Genomic DNA, 15,414 nt, shown 5'->3' with positions numbered 1-15,414 from the left:
ACGCACCTCAACAACAATACCCATTTGTTCAGGCTTCATCCCTTGTGTCATGTGAATACTACTGCTAGTGGAGTTAAAGACCACCTAACAAGAGAAACTGGAGATGGTTTTATTTTTGTGGAAATTTTGTGTCACTATTGGGAGAAAAGTTTGATTGCTATTCCCTAGGGTGGCAATCAAACTACCCTAAATACCAAAGTGCCACATCCTAATATATAGAAATTGAAGGATAAGGAAAACTGGACTTTAACGGCACGTATAGAAAAATATAACAAGTTTTAATAGTTCACATATAATGATTACATATACAGTGCACATTTAATAAAACACATTTAGATATTGGATACACCTATAGGAACCCATTGATCAACCCAAAAATCAGAAGCCACTTGTATACTTCCTGTGGGGCTATATTGGTTTGTGTCGGAGAGGCCCACACTAGGGTCTTGCATTCGCTGTTGGGGTGTTCAAAGGTCCTTGAAGGATTAAAAGATACTCAACATGTTTCGCAACCAAAAATGTTGCTTCTTCAGGAGAGTCTATATCTCGAATCAGAGAAATAGTTTGTAATAGAATACATACATTTCAAATACAAACTATTGTGGTATATATACACATGTGCATAGCCATATATGTACATAGTATGAACTCACCAAACTTGGTGTTTATTGAAAAACCCCTACTGATGAGACACTGCTACTGACCATAGAGCCTCTCATGATGGATAGAAGAAAGGATGACCATGGGACTGGACCCCAGACGCATGAAGACAGCAACCAGAATGCAGTTTGAGATATGGGGGTGCATCTGATAACTAAAATTATAGAATGTATCGGTTTGACTGAGCTAGATTGACTATGGTTTAGAAATGTCCTAAATTGCATTAACAAACGATTCTGTACTCACATATATGCTGTAGCCTGGTTTTCACAGATGCCCATAGGCACTATATGTGACCATAAAGACTGTACTGCCTATAAAAAGACATAACATGTTTAAACCTGTTATGCCAAGGACTGTTCATTTTAACAGCTATTAGAGTTCATTATATTAAATTATATTTATATCTACAGTGGGGACGGAAAGTATTCAGACCCCCTTAAATTTTTCACTCTTTGTTATATTGCAGCCATTTGCTAAAATCATTTAAGTTCATTTTTTTCCTCATTAATGTACACACAGCACCCCATATTGACAGAAAAACACAGAATTGTTGACATTTTTGCAGATTTATTAAAAAAGAAAACATTGAAATATCACATGGTCTTAAGTATTCAGACCCTTTGCTCGGTATTTAGTAGAAGCACCCTTTCGAGTCTTTTTGGGAAAGATGCAACAAGTTTTTCACACCTGGATTTGGGGATCCTCTGCCATTCCTCCTTGCAGATCCTCTCCAGTTCTGTCAGGTTGGATGGTAAACATTGGTGGACAGCCATTTTTAGGTATCTCCAGAGATGCTCAATTGGGTTTAAGTCAGGGCTCTGGCTGGGCCATTCAAGAACAGTCACCAAGTTGTTGTGAAGCCACTCCTTCGTTATTTTAGCTGTGAGCTTAGGGTCATTGTCTTGTTGGAAGGTAAACCTTTGGCCCAGTCTGAGGTCCTGAGAACTCTGGAGAAGGTTTTCGTCCAGGATATGCCTGTACTTGGCCGCATTCATCTTTCCCCCCATTGCAACCAGTGGTCCTGTCCCTGCAGCTGAAAAACACCCCCACAGCATGATGCTGCCACCACCATGCTTCACTGTTGGAACTGTATTGGACAGGTGATGAGCAGTGCCTGGTTTTCTCCACACATACCGCTTAGAATTAAGGCCAAAAAGTTCTATCCTGGTCTCATCAGACCAGAGAATCTTATTTCTCACCATCTTGGAGTCCTTCAGGTGTTTTTTTTAGCAAACTCTATGCAGGCTTTCATGTGTCGTGCACTGAGGAGAGGCTTCCGTCGGGCCACCCTGCCAAAAAGCCCCGACTGGTGGAGGGCTGCAGTGATGGTTGACTTTCTACAACCTTTTCCCATCTCCCGACTGCATCTCTGGAGCTCAGCCACAGTGATCTCTGAGTTCTTCTTTACCTCTATCACCAAAGCTCTTCTCCCCCGATAGTTCAGCTCTAGGAAGGGTTCTGGTCGACCCAAACGTCTTCCATTTAAGGATTATGGAGGCCACTGTGCTCTTAGGAACCTTAAGTGCAGCAGAAATGTTTTTGTAACCTTGGCCAGATGTGCCTTGCCACAATTCTGTCTCTGAGCTCTTCAGGCAGTTCCTTTGACCTCATGATTCTCATTTTCTCTGACATGCACTGTGAGCTGTAAGGTCTTATATAGACAGGTGTGTGGCTTTCCTAATCAAGTCCAATCAGTATAATCAAACACAGCTGTACTCAAATTAAGGTGTAGAACCATCTCCAGGATGATCAGAAGAAATGGACAGCACCTAGAGCTGCACGATTCTGGCTAAAATGAGAATCACAATTTTTTTTGCTTAGAAGATAGATCACGATTCTCTCACGATTCTCACAACGTAACATCATCTGTCACATTAAAACAAAAAAATTGGGCTAACTTTACGGTTTAGTTTTTTTTTTTTATTCATTGAAGTGTATTTTTTCCCAAAAAATTGCATTTGAAAGACCGCTGGGCAAATACAGTGTGACATAAAATATGGCAGCAATTGCCATTTTATTCCCTAGAGTCTCTGCTAAAATATATATAATGTTTGGGGGTTCCAAGTAATTTTCTAGCAAAAAATATTGATTTTAACTTAAGAAAAGTGTCAGAAAAAGATTTAGACTTTAAGTGGTTAAACTTCCTGCATTTACACTTTGTTTAAAAACTTGTCAGACTTCCCAATTTACACAGAAGTTATTTCCTTTTGATCTAAGAAGGAAGCTTAGTTACAATGTTTCAAGTTAAAAGACTTGACAGAATACCCGGATGCTTTCTTTTGACAGCTGAGTGAGCAGATAGTCTCTCCAATTGTTTATATGAAAGAATCGGCAACCTCTGCAGGAGAGATCGTCAGGGGAGATGAATCGAGATCACGATTTTTTAACGATTAATTGTGCAGCTCTAACAGCACCTGAGTTAAATATATGAGTGTCACAGCAAAGGGTCTGAATAATTGACCATGTGCTATCTCAGTTTTTCTTTTTTAATAAATTTGCAAAAATGTCCACAATTCTGTGTTTTTCTGTCAATATGGGGTGTTGTGTGTACATTAATGAGGAAAAAAAATAACTTAAATGATTTTAGCAAATGGCTGCAATATAACAAAGAGTGAAAAATTTAGGGGTCCTTTCACACTGGGGCGGGGGCGTTGTCGGCGGTAAAGCGCCGCTTACAATAGGTATGCGGCCGCTAGAGGGGCGGTTTTACCCCCCTGCTAGCGGCTGAGAAAGGGTTAAAACCACCGCAAAGCGCCTCTGCAGAGGCGCTTTGCCGGCGGTATAGCCGCGCCGTCCCATTGATTTCAATGGGCAGGAGCGGTAAAGGAGTGGTATACACTCCGCTCCTTCACCGCTCCGAAGATGCTGCTGGCAGGACTTTTTTTACCATCCTGCCAGCGCATTGCCCCAGTGTGAAAGCCCTCGGGGCTTTCATACTGGAATTAAAGCAGCGGCTGTTTCGGGTCGGTTTGCAGGCGCTATTAGCGCAATAGCGCCTGCAAACCGCCCCAGCGTGAAAGGACCCTAAGGGGGTCTGAATACTTTCCGTCCCCACTGTACATGCCATGAAAACATCCATAAGCATATGCTTCTACCACATATCAATATATTAGGCTGTTAGACTTAAACATGGATGGTTTCATTTGAGGTTAGTGTAATTGAATTACTTGTAAACAGAAAAATAACCAGACAAGTACAGAGCCCATTACCTGTCTGGAATTACTGATTAGTGTGCCTGTGTCGGTCAGCTCAAATAATCATAGGCATTAGGAATGGCAATGAAGATGTTTATCCTTTGGGCATAAATATAAAAGATGCAATAATTAGGTACAGGGAGGGAAATTTCCGGATCGTTAATACTTCTATTTAAGCAATCAAACTAACTTCAAAGGCTAGCATACCTGCTAAAGAGTTTGTCTATTCATGGTCCCTCCTCTAGAGGTGATGGTACATACGTCTGCAAGGAATTATGGGGCCCCTCCATTCCTCAGAGCACCTGGGGACTGGAGGTCCCACCTTGCTCATTTATGCACCCCGTCTGAGTGATGCCGGACGAGTGTCCGACATCACTTCGTACCGGCCGCCATGCATCACGCATGCGTCAAAAGGCGCATGCGCACTAGATAATAGCCATCCAGTGCGCATGGTCTCCATGGTTGCCGCGGGTAAACAGAGATACCGTGCTCCTCCCTCTCTCGAGAGCGAGACTAGGGCGAGAAGTACATGATGGCCACGGCTTGGGGGGCCACATATCTCACTATACCCGGCGCCGTCCAGCCAGATCATGTCCCAGTGGTCATGTAGGTAACTGCAACAGTGTCCCTGCATTCAATAAGAGAGAGGGAGAGAGGGAGAGAGGGAGAGAAAAACATCACATTAAATAATGTAAATACATGCTGGTCATGCTGTTAGAATTTTCACTACTGAGGATTCCTCAGCTAAAGTGTAATTAATATGTTTAGACAAACGTGCAGGTATACTGAATTCCTGCTTTGTAACTTAGTTCTACAAATACATGTACAATTCAAATTCACAACTGTTATTGTAATTGACTACTAAAATAATATTGCTAAAAGAATGGTTAATGGACCTAAAATCTACCAATCAATGTTGACTGGCATTATGACCCGGGACTTGGGCATTGGGAGGATGACTCACCGTAAGAGAGTCAGCACATAATCAGCAAATAATATCATCAGATATCTGCAAACTGTTTTACTATATACTGGTAAAATATGTGAATGGGGCAGTACGCGGGAATCCTAAGTGGTATCGCTAGAGGCGGGACCATGAATAGACAAACTCCTTAGCAGGTATGCTAGTCTTTGAAATTTGTTTGACCGCTTAAATAGAAGTAATAACGATCCGGAAGTTCCCCCCCCCTGTACCTAATTATTGCATCTTTTATTATCTTCATTGCCACTCCTAGTGCCTATGATTATTTGAGCTGACCGACTCAGGCACACTAATCAGTATTTCCAGACAGGTAATGGGCTCTGTACTTGTCTGGTTATTTTTCTGTTTACAAGCAATTCAATTACGCTAACCTCAAATGAAACTATCCATGTTTAAGTCTAACAACCTAATATATTGGTATGTGGTAGAAGCATATGCTTATGGATGTTTTCATGGCATATAGATATAAATATAATTTAATATAATGAACTCTAATAGCTGTTAAAATGAACAGTCCTTGGCATAACAGGTTTAAACATGTTATGTCTTTTTATAGACAGTACAGTCTTTATGGCCACATATAGTGCCTATGGGCATCTGTGAAAACCAGGCTACAGCATATATGTGAGTACAGAATCGTTTGTTAATGCAATTTAGGACATTTCTAAACCATAGTCAATCTAGCTCAGTTAAACTGATACATTCTATAATATTAGTTATCAGATGCACCCCCATTTCTCAAACTGCATTCTGGTTGCTGTCTTCATGCGTCTGGGGAGCAGTCCCATGGTCATCCTCTCTTCTATCCATCACAAGACGCTCTATGGTCAGTAGCAGTGTCCAATCAGTAGGAATGAGCGCCAATATTTTCCATAAACACCAAGTGTGGTGAGTTCATACAATGTACATATATGGCTATGCACATGTGTGTGTATATATATATATATATATATATATATACACACACACACACACATACATTTATATATATATATATATATATATATATATAAATGTATGTATGTATATATATATATAAATGTATGTATGTGTGTATGTATATATATATATATATATATATATATATATATACACATACATATATATATACACACACACACACACACACACACACACATATACACACATATATATATATATATATACATACATACATACATACATATACATACATATACATACATACCACAATAGCTTTGTACTTGAAATGTATGTATTCAAATTACAAACTATTTCTCCGATTCGAGATATAGATGCTCCTGAAGAAGCGACATTTTCGGTCCCAAAACATGTTGAGCATCTTTTAATTCTTCAAGGACCTTTGAACACCCCAACAGCGAATGTCAGACCCTAGTGTGGGCCTCTCCGACACAAACCATTATAGCCCCACAGGAAGTATACAAGTGGCTTCTGATTTTTTTTGGGTTGATCAGTGGGTTCCTATAGGTGTATCCAATATCTAAATGTGTTTTATTAAATGTGCATAAACAATAATTATATGTGAACTATTAAAATTTGTTATATTTTTCTATACGTGCGTTAAAATCCATTTTTGCTTATCCTTCAATTACTATTGAGAGACTACCATATCCTGTCTTGACAGGGAGGGAAAAGTCCTACTTTTATTGTATGATAGGCAAGCATTTCTTCTCTAAGAATCTGTTATTTTCATTACACTACAAGTAATTGATGTTATATATAATTTCATGGTATAAATGTTGAATAGTTTCCAGTGAGCGCTTCTTGCACTGGGCTAGTAAAAACTATTTGAAAAGACACGGCTAATTTCACACTATTATAAATAAGAAAAAGATTTCTGTGTGAGGAGAGCATAATTTCAATCAATGCTGAAAATACTGAGCACACGCATACAAATGAAGGGTTTATATATTATAATTTGTACAAGTCTACTTGGTCTAAATTGTATTGAAATTGCATAATTTTCTACATTGGATAGCATGGAAGAAAATCAATTTTTCAGTTTAAGAACATCAACAAACATTCCCACATTACAATGAAATTGATGAATTGTGTTCATTGTAAATTAGCTGCAACGATCACTCCTGGAGCTAAAGACATTTGCAAATACGGACAATGTAATTAAAAGGGAGCTGCTTATGAAGGCAGAGACCTGGCACAGCCAAGTCTCTCCAACTCCTAGAAGTAGCTCTAGTTCTAGGATAGGCATATTGTGCATAGCATGCAGAGGTTTGTTGAACAGCAGCATTAGCATGGATATCAGCAGTCAGGCAAGGAAAGCCTTAGGCCTAGTACACACGAACAGAAAATCAAAGAAAAGAACGCTTTCGAAGAGATCGTACGATAATCTGATCATTAGTACATAGCTTTCGAGAGCCAATCGGACAGTTTTCTGAAATTATCCGAAGGAACAAACACAAAAATGTTCTCATACGATACCAGATCATACGATTTTCGTTTAATCAGTACAGTATTCGTCTGAAAAAACCCCCAAAAAAAGATCACACATGCTTGGAAACGAAAGAATACATTACAATACAACACATTAAATTACATCACTTCCGAGGTCGTATGAGAATTTTCGTAAGTTAGTATAGTAACCTCTTCATTTTCGATATGAGACTAGCATGCAAAAAAAAAAAAAAAAAAAAAAAAAAAGAGACGATCATTAATCCAATATTTTCCTGATGACGCAATTTGACTTACGAAACGCGTAGAGGCTGCTGGGAAAATTATTACATCACTTCCTGCCAAGCGAGAGCGAGCCCTGAGACGCAGGCTAACAGAGGAAAAAAACAGGCTACACGCACGGTAATACCTTCACCCCATTTGTACCGCTGGACAGGCTTGGTGACGGCCCATAGGCACACCTAAATGTGAGTCTAACAGTCTCTTTTAAACTTTATGTAAAAACATATTGTGCATTTATATTTTATATATATTTTATAATTATATTTATAATTGGTAGAACAGGATTCATCTATTGCACCGTCTTATTGGGAAAAGTGCAAAGTGATCCCAGAGCGGAGTGCTTATCCCATTAATGAGCCAAAGGCATATTTTTAACTTACTTCTGGTAAGTGGCCAACCTATATGGTGGTGTTGTCACACTTATTGGTGAAATCAGCTGCATGGCATTACGGTTGAGGGATAAAACGGGGATTCGTTAAACATTTAATATATTGCTGGCATAATTTGATCGAGCCTAAATAGTGGATACTGGACATTGATTTATTTATTCACAATAATTAATATTTTTTGTATGAATTGCAGTTTTTTGGTGCACTAGTCAGCGTTTGATGTTTAAATATTTGATACATACCCTATGTAAAAAGGTCACTGGTATAGATTATTTTGGAACAGTGTTAAACGGTAAATATTAAATTAGGAGTTAGCACAGTCAACAAGCCCCTTCATTTTTTGTTTCTTTGCGGTCCACCCAAGGGTGGAACACAATTTTTTACTGCAGCAAACACAGTAATAAATTCATTTTTTGCACATGAGGTTTTGGTCACATACCAATTTATATATACACATATACCTTTATTGCGCCGTGGCTCGCATATTTCACATTTAAATGAGGCTTTGGCTAGGACAATGTTCCTTACAGGATTTCTGTTTAAAGCGCAACTACAGGTAGCGGAAAGAACTACCCTTGCAGTGTCTAGCGGTCCTGCATTGTATCTGTAGACAGCAAGAGCCTGTGCACATTTCAGAACATTGGTAGAGGGAAGAGCACCGGCTACCAGGAAGCGAGGAATAATGTAAGTATTATTGCTTATTTCTTATCCCCCCAGACAAAACAAACACTGCATTAAAAGGGGGACAGGTCCTACTGCAAGGATACTTTTTACAGCTGTAAAAAAGTGTAGCTTTAACTATAGTGATGACTCCTATTTAGGCATTGAAAAGGTACAGAAGCATGGAAGTCTGTTCCTAGAGTGGACAGTCTCAAGCACTCATAACGTGAAATATCTCGCACACTACTGCAGATGTACCTGCCAGCAGGCATCAGGTGTCAGCCCCTAAAGTGGTTCATTCTCCATCTCAGGTACAGCAGTACAAAGGAGAAAAATAGCTGCACTGCAGGATAATAAGCAGTCATCACAATTTATTACAACAATCCAGTGCGTCACTTGCTATGAGCTTAGTTGTAAAGCATTCCTATTTTGAACAAGCAAGCACCATCCTTCCAACATCTGTTGACCAACAATGAATGCCAACGTCCAAGGGTGTCCAACAGTATCTATGAAAGGCTGAACATACTGAACATACACACACAATGCCCCACTTTCAGCCTCCTAATACTCAGATATAACAGTATTGCTTGGCCAAGTATCATGTTTGTTGCTATAGAATACACTCTGTGCACACAAATGTCTGTTCCTAAGAATTTGGGTCTGAATGACAGTTTAATTCCCCCTATAGAGATAACCATTTTAAATGAAAGTGTAAAATAGCGTAAAGGTTTTGAAATAGAAAATAAAAATACTGGAACTCTTACCTGTATGAACAATAAGGATTTTCCCTTTTAAACAGCATGGGCTCCTATCACCATGCTTCATTAGCACAGTGTCCTTAAGACGGCTAAAAAAAACAAGGGCTTTTCTAGCAAATCATTGTATTTTATGGCTGCACTACTTCAACAGGCTTAACCTGTAATTGATGCTGCGGATGAAATCCCTAGCAGACATTATACCAGCTTCAAGATGGGGTTAGGGAACGTGATCAGGGAAAAGGGTCTATAAAATTCAAATCATTGCATTTTACGGTTCTACAACACCAGATTTCACCAGACATTATTACTGTGAGTGAAATCCTTCGTGTTAAATCACAGCAGCTGCAAGATGATAATGTGAGAAGTAAAACGTTTTAAGTATATACTGTATCTCAAGTAGTACTGATGCCATGTAAGAAGTGATAAAACAATCTTACCTCTTCGTAATAGTTTATCTGGCAATCTGCCATATTTACAAATGTATCTTTCAAGTCTGATCTCATGTTTTTTGACCATCTCTCCCAATCGGCTTTCAAAGCATTGTTGGCACATTCAACTTTGTCTTCAAGTTTTCCGACCTCTTCTTTCAGCTGCAATTAAAAGGTATTTTTTTAAGCAGATTGAAATTATGTATATTCATTTTAAGAAAATATGACTGTGTAAAAGAGCAGTGGAGTGCAATGTCCGCTTTTGTGCCAAGCCTGTAACACATGTTGACATTCTAAGCATGATGATGGAGGCTTGTTTACAAGTAAAGAACCAGATCTGAGCAGAACCCAAAAATGTAAAGAGTTAAAGTGGTTCTAAAGGCTCAAGGTTTATTACCTTAATGCATTGTATGCATTAAGGTAAAAAAAAACCTGGGTGCAGCTCCCCCCCAGCCCCCCCTATATTTACTTGAACTCTATCTGGTTCCAGCGATGTGTATGAGAGCAACGGCTCTCCAGGGTCTCTTTCTCCTCAATGGCTTACACAGCAGCAGGAGCCATTGACACCTGCTGCTGTCAATCACAGGCAGTGAGCCAATTACAAGAGTGGGGGTGGGGCCGAGCCACTCTCCGTGTGTGTGCACTCACGGAAGTGTGGCTCGGGAGCGAGCCTGCCCGAGTACCCCCATAGCAAGGGGTTTGGTATTGGGGGCACTCAGCAGGGGGGAGGAGCCAGGATCGCTAGCGGGGGGACCCAAAAAGAAGAGGATCGGGGCTCTGCAATATGCAAAATATGCAAATGAATCACTAAAAAATATATCTCCTACATAAATCTCAGATTAAGCATCATGTGCCAGAACCGTGGGGGCTCTATAATCAAACATACCACAATGGCGTTTTTAATTGACGTAGGATTCCTGGCATTAGAGTAGGACTTTACCACTGTATCTCTAAAAGGGGAGGATTTCCCTCAGTTCACTGGTCAGAACAGGAAGATTTCTTTAGTTCCTGATCCAATGAGTGTGGTCACTAGGACAGGAGGTGAACGGATATTGAGACATTAATATTATCTGACAGGTTTCCTTTCTTTGTTGTTCTGCAGATGGCAGGATGCACCAAGGGTTGGATGTGCAGCCCTGGAAACTCACCAAGAAACACTTGGTTTTATTCTCTACTCACGCATGCCATGCACGTTTCCGGGGCTGCACATCCAATGCTCGGTACATCCTGACTTCTGCATGACAGAGAGTAGGGGACAATGTAATGATCATCTGAAAAAGTAAGCATTTTTTTTACAAAAACAAAGCACAATGTGTTACTGTATTGAGCACTGTAATGCATAGGGACTTTTTGGAAAAAATTAAGTAAAAATGTAAGTAAGTGAACAGTGTTGAAAGAGGGTGCCAGGGGATGCAGGGGTAAGCAGTGATAGAAAAGGCTGGCAGGGAATGTAAAGGTGAGTAAAATTGGAATAGGGTGGTAGGGTGTGCAGGGGTTAACCCTGTGTTGGGAGGAGTGCACTCGTGCTGTCTCAGAAGCTGGGTTTGAGAGGCATCAGTGTCCGCTCTACCTGTGCCTTAGGAGCGATCACACAGATTATAGGAGTGGCAAAGAGACCAGAGGAATCAGTGGCAGCATGGGTGGTGAATGGAGGAGACAATGAATGACACACAACTAGCACTGTTAAAGTGGTTGTAAACTTTTGTTTTTATTAACATAACAAACATGTTATACTTACCTGCTCTGTGCAATGGTTTTCCAGAGCAGTCCCGGTCCTCCTCTTCTAGGGTTCCCCGCCGGTGCTCCAGGCCTCTCCTCTTTGGCGGGTGTCCCCATGATATGCTACTTTCCATGGGACGCACCCGTGCAAGCTCGCTCCTGAGTCCTGCTGCTGCATCCATTGACACAGAGCGGGACGTGGCCCCATCCCCTCGCATCACAGCATTTGACTGACAGCAGCCAATGGCTCCCACTGCTATCAAGCTGCCCAATGAGTAGGGAGACAGCGTCTGGAGCAGCTGCTGCTGTGCACATCTCTGAATCAGATCGGGCACAAGTAAGAAAAAGGGGGGGGGGGTGCTGCAGCACAGGTTTTTCACCCTAATGCATAGAATACATTAGGGTTTAAAAACCTTCAGGCTTAAGAACCACTTTAAGGGATCTGCAGCTAAACAAATGTGTCACCTGTCTAGTGACTGCTATGTAGGGCTGCTAATCTACCTAGCAGTCACTTTGCCCCATGCCACATTTTAGACAGACTGCGCAGACTAAAGGTTGTGGTTAGTTATACAAATACATAAATCATTTTACTAATGAACAAAACCTTCTTGATTGTGTTTCTCCCCTTATCATAAAACTTCCTGTATATAAAGCATTTTGAATTTAAATTGTGCATGTGCATGCAAATGTACTGTAAGTAAAGTGCTGCATACCACATAAATGCCTGTAGTAATGTCTGTTGCGCCATTTTGCACTTTGCACAGACAGAAAAAGACTAGGAACACCCCTGCATAAACCAGGACTGGCTGGACAGAAATTCTTTGACACAATAACAAGCTCCCATAGATGCATTTCAATGATGCATTTAGCCGTATGTCTGGAGTTCTGCTTTAAATTAGGGCCGAAACAACTAATCAATTAATCGACAACTAATTGATTATGAAAATAGTTGTCAACTATTTTCATAATCGATTAATCGGCCAGCCGATTAGTTAGCCTGCATACAGAATGCATTATTTGTTTACATACCAAGAGATACAGTGCAGCACACATACAGCTTAGTACACCAGCCATACATGTCAATAAGTGCCTGAGAACTTGAGAATGTGTGAAGAGCAATGCCTCATAGGACATAGCCAGAAGCATTGGTGAGGGACCCTAGAAGTGGAGAATCAGGGCTGCTCTGTGAAAAACCATTACACAGAGCAGGCAAGTATAACATGTTTTTTTTTTTTTTTTTTTTTAAACAACAAACACTTTAACCCAGAGAAGGTGGAGGCTGATAAACTGGAGGTAATAGAAGGCATCACAATTACATTTAACCACTTCAGCCCCAGAAGATTTGGCTGCTCAATGACCAGAGCATTTTTTGCGATTCGGCACTGCATCGCTTTAACTGACAATTGCGTGGTCGTGCGATGCTGTACCCAATCTCCTTTTTTTCCCACAAATAGAGCTTTATTTTGGTGGTATTTTATCATCTCTGCGGTTTTTATTTTTTGCACTATAAACAAAACAAAAAAAAGAAGAGCGACAATTTTGAAAAAAAAAAAAAAAAAAAACAATATTTTGTAGTTTTTGCTATAATAAATATTCCAAATTTTATTTTCAAAAAGCTATTTTTTTTCTCAGTTTAGGCCGATATGTATTCTTCTACATATTTTTGGTAATAAAAATCGCAATAAGCGTATACTAATTGGTTTGTGCAAAAGTTATAGCGTCTACAAAATAGGGGATAAATTTATGGCATTTTTATTTTTTTTTACTAGTAATGGCAGCGATCTGCGATTTTTATGGTGACTGTGACATTATGGCGGACACATGGAACACTTTTGACACATTTTAGGGACAATTGACAATTATACAGCGATCAGTGCTATAAAAATGCACTGATTACTGTATAAATGTCACCGACAGGGAAGGGGTTAACACTAGGGGGCGATCAAGGGGTTAACTGTGTGTTCTGTTCTATGTGTACTGTAGGGGGAGGGGATGGCAGATCGTGGTTCCTAGCTATTAGGAACTCACAATCTGTCTCTCCTCACAGAACAGAACAGGGATTTTTGTGTTTACACACACACGTCCCTGTTCTGCCTCCGGTGCCCGCTCGTGGCCAGCGGTCATCGTGACTGCTGGCCACGAGCATCGGCACCCCCGCGGTGTAGCGGGCATGCCTGCTATTCCGCTTAAAGGAGACGATGTATAGCTTCGATGGCTCGTGGGATCGTGCCGACCTGCTGCAGTATAATGATGGCGGCTGGTAGGCAAGCGGTTAAACTAAAAACTTTTACCAGTATTGTGCATTATATTTAAAAGGATCATAGCCATATAAAAAAGCTTTTATTACTACTTTAATATAAAAGATTTATATCTCCCTTCCACCCTTTATATACAGTATCTCACAAAAGTGAGTACACCCCTCGCATTTTTGTAAATATTTTATTATATCTTTTCATGTGACAACACTGAAGAAATGACACTTTGCTACAATGTAAAGTAGTGAGTGTTCAGCTTGTATAACAGTGTAAATTTGCTGTCCCCTCAAAATAACTCAACACACAGCTATTAATGTCTAAACCGCTGGCAACAAAAGTGAGTACACCCCTAAGTAAAAATGTCCAAATTGGGCCCAATTAGCCATTTTCCCTCCCCAGTGTCATGTGACTTGTTAGTGTTACAAGGTCTCAGGTGTGAATGGGGAGCAGGTGTGTTAAATTTGGTGTTATCACTCTCACTCTCTCATACTGGTCACTGGAAGTTCAACATGGCACCTCATGGCAAAGAACTCTCTGAGGATCTGAAAAAAATAAAATTATTATTCTACATAAAGATGGCCTAGGCTATAAGAAGATTGCCAAGACCCTGAAACTGAGCTGCAGCAAGGTGGCCAAGACCATACAGCGGTTTAACAGGACAGGTTCCACTCAGAACAGGCCTCGCCATGGTAGACCAAAGAATTTGAGTGCACATGCTCAGAGTTATAGCCAGAGGTTGTCTTTGGGAAAGAGACGTATGAGTGCTGCCAGCATTGCTGCAGAGGTTGAAGGGGTCAGCCAGTCAGTGCTCAGACCATACTCCAGGTCAGACCATACTCCAGGTGAGGAGTACAAAGACAAGTGTGTTTTGCCTACAGTCAAGCATGGTGGTGGGAGTGTCACAGTTTGGGGCTGCATGAGTGCTGCCGGCACTGGGGAGCTACAGTTCATTGGGGGAACCATGAATGCCAACATGTGCTGTAACATACTGAAGCAGAGCATGATCCCCTCCCATCGGGGACTGGGCCTCAGGGCAGTATTCCAACATAACGACCCCAAACATCCCTCCGAGATGACCACTGCCTTGCTAAAGAAGTTGAGGGTAAAGGTGATGGACTGGTTAATCATGTCTCCAGACCTAAACCCTATTGAGCATCTGTGGGGCATCCTCAAATGGAAGGTGAAAGAGCACAAGGTTTGTAACATCCACCAGCTCCGTGATGTTGTCATGGAGGAGTGGAAAATACTCCAGTAGCAACCTGTGAAGCTCTGGTGAACTCCATGCCCAAAAGGGTTAAGGCAGTGCTGGAAAATAATGAGGGCCACACAAAATATTGACACTTTGGGCCGAATTTGGACATTTTCACTTAGGGGTGTACTCACTTTTGTTGCCAGCAGTTTAGACATTAATGGCTGTTTGTTGAGTTATTTTGAGGGGACAGCAAATTTACACTGTTATACAAGCTGTACACTCACTACTTTACATTGCAGCAAAGCGTCATTTCTTCAGTGTTGTCACATGTAAAGATATAATAAAATATTTACAAAAATGTGAGGGGTGTACTCACTTTTGTGAGATACTGTAGCTTCATGTCTGACTCCTAGTTAAAATGCCCATATAGCCTACTTCTGGGTGCATTTATTATATATATGATAAAGGTAATATATATTATTA

At 40.6% G+C, this 15,414-nt stretch overlaps 1 protein-coding gene across 2 annotated transcripts in view; it reads right to left on the bottom strand.

Annotated features, from left to right (window-relative positions):
* The window catches only part of SNX7 (sorting nexin 7), a 210,070-nt gene that overhangs the window by 50,807 nt on the left and 143,849 nt on the right, over positions 1 to 15,414 (bottom strand). For both annotated transcript variants that reach the window (XM_073593096.1, XM_073593097.1), the window contains exon 8: positions 9,775 to 9,927. In XM_073593096.1, coding sequence (XP_073449197.1) covers positions 9,775 to 9,927 — 153 coding nt within the window. The remainder of the gene's footprint in view (positions 1 to 9,774; positions 9,928 to 15,414) is intronic.

This window comes from Aquarana catesbeiana, linkage group LG07 (genome assembly GCF_042186555.1).
Source record: "Aquarana catesbeiana isolate 2022-GZ linkage group LG07, ASM4218655v1, whole genome shotgun sequence".
In the NCBI taxonomy this organism is placed as follows: domain Eukaryota; kingdom Metazoa; phylum Chordata; class Amphibia; order Anura; family Ranidae; genus Aquarana; species Aquarana catesbeiana.
Note: the sequence above shows the minus strand (reverse complement) of the source record. Positions and strands in the feature narration are given on the sequence as shown.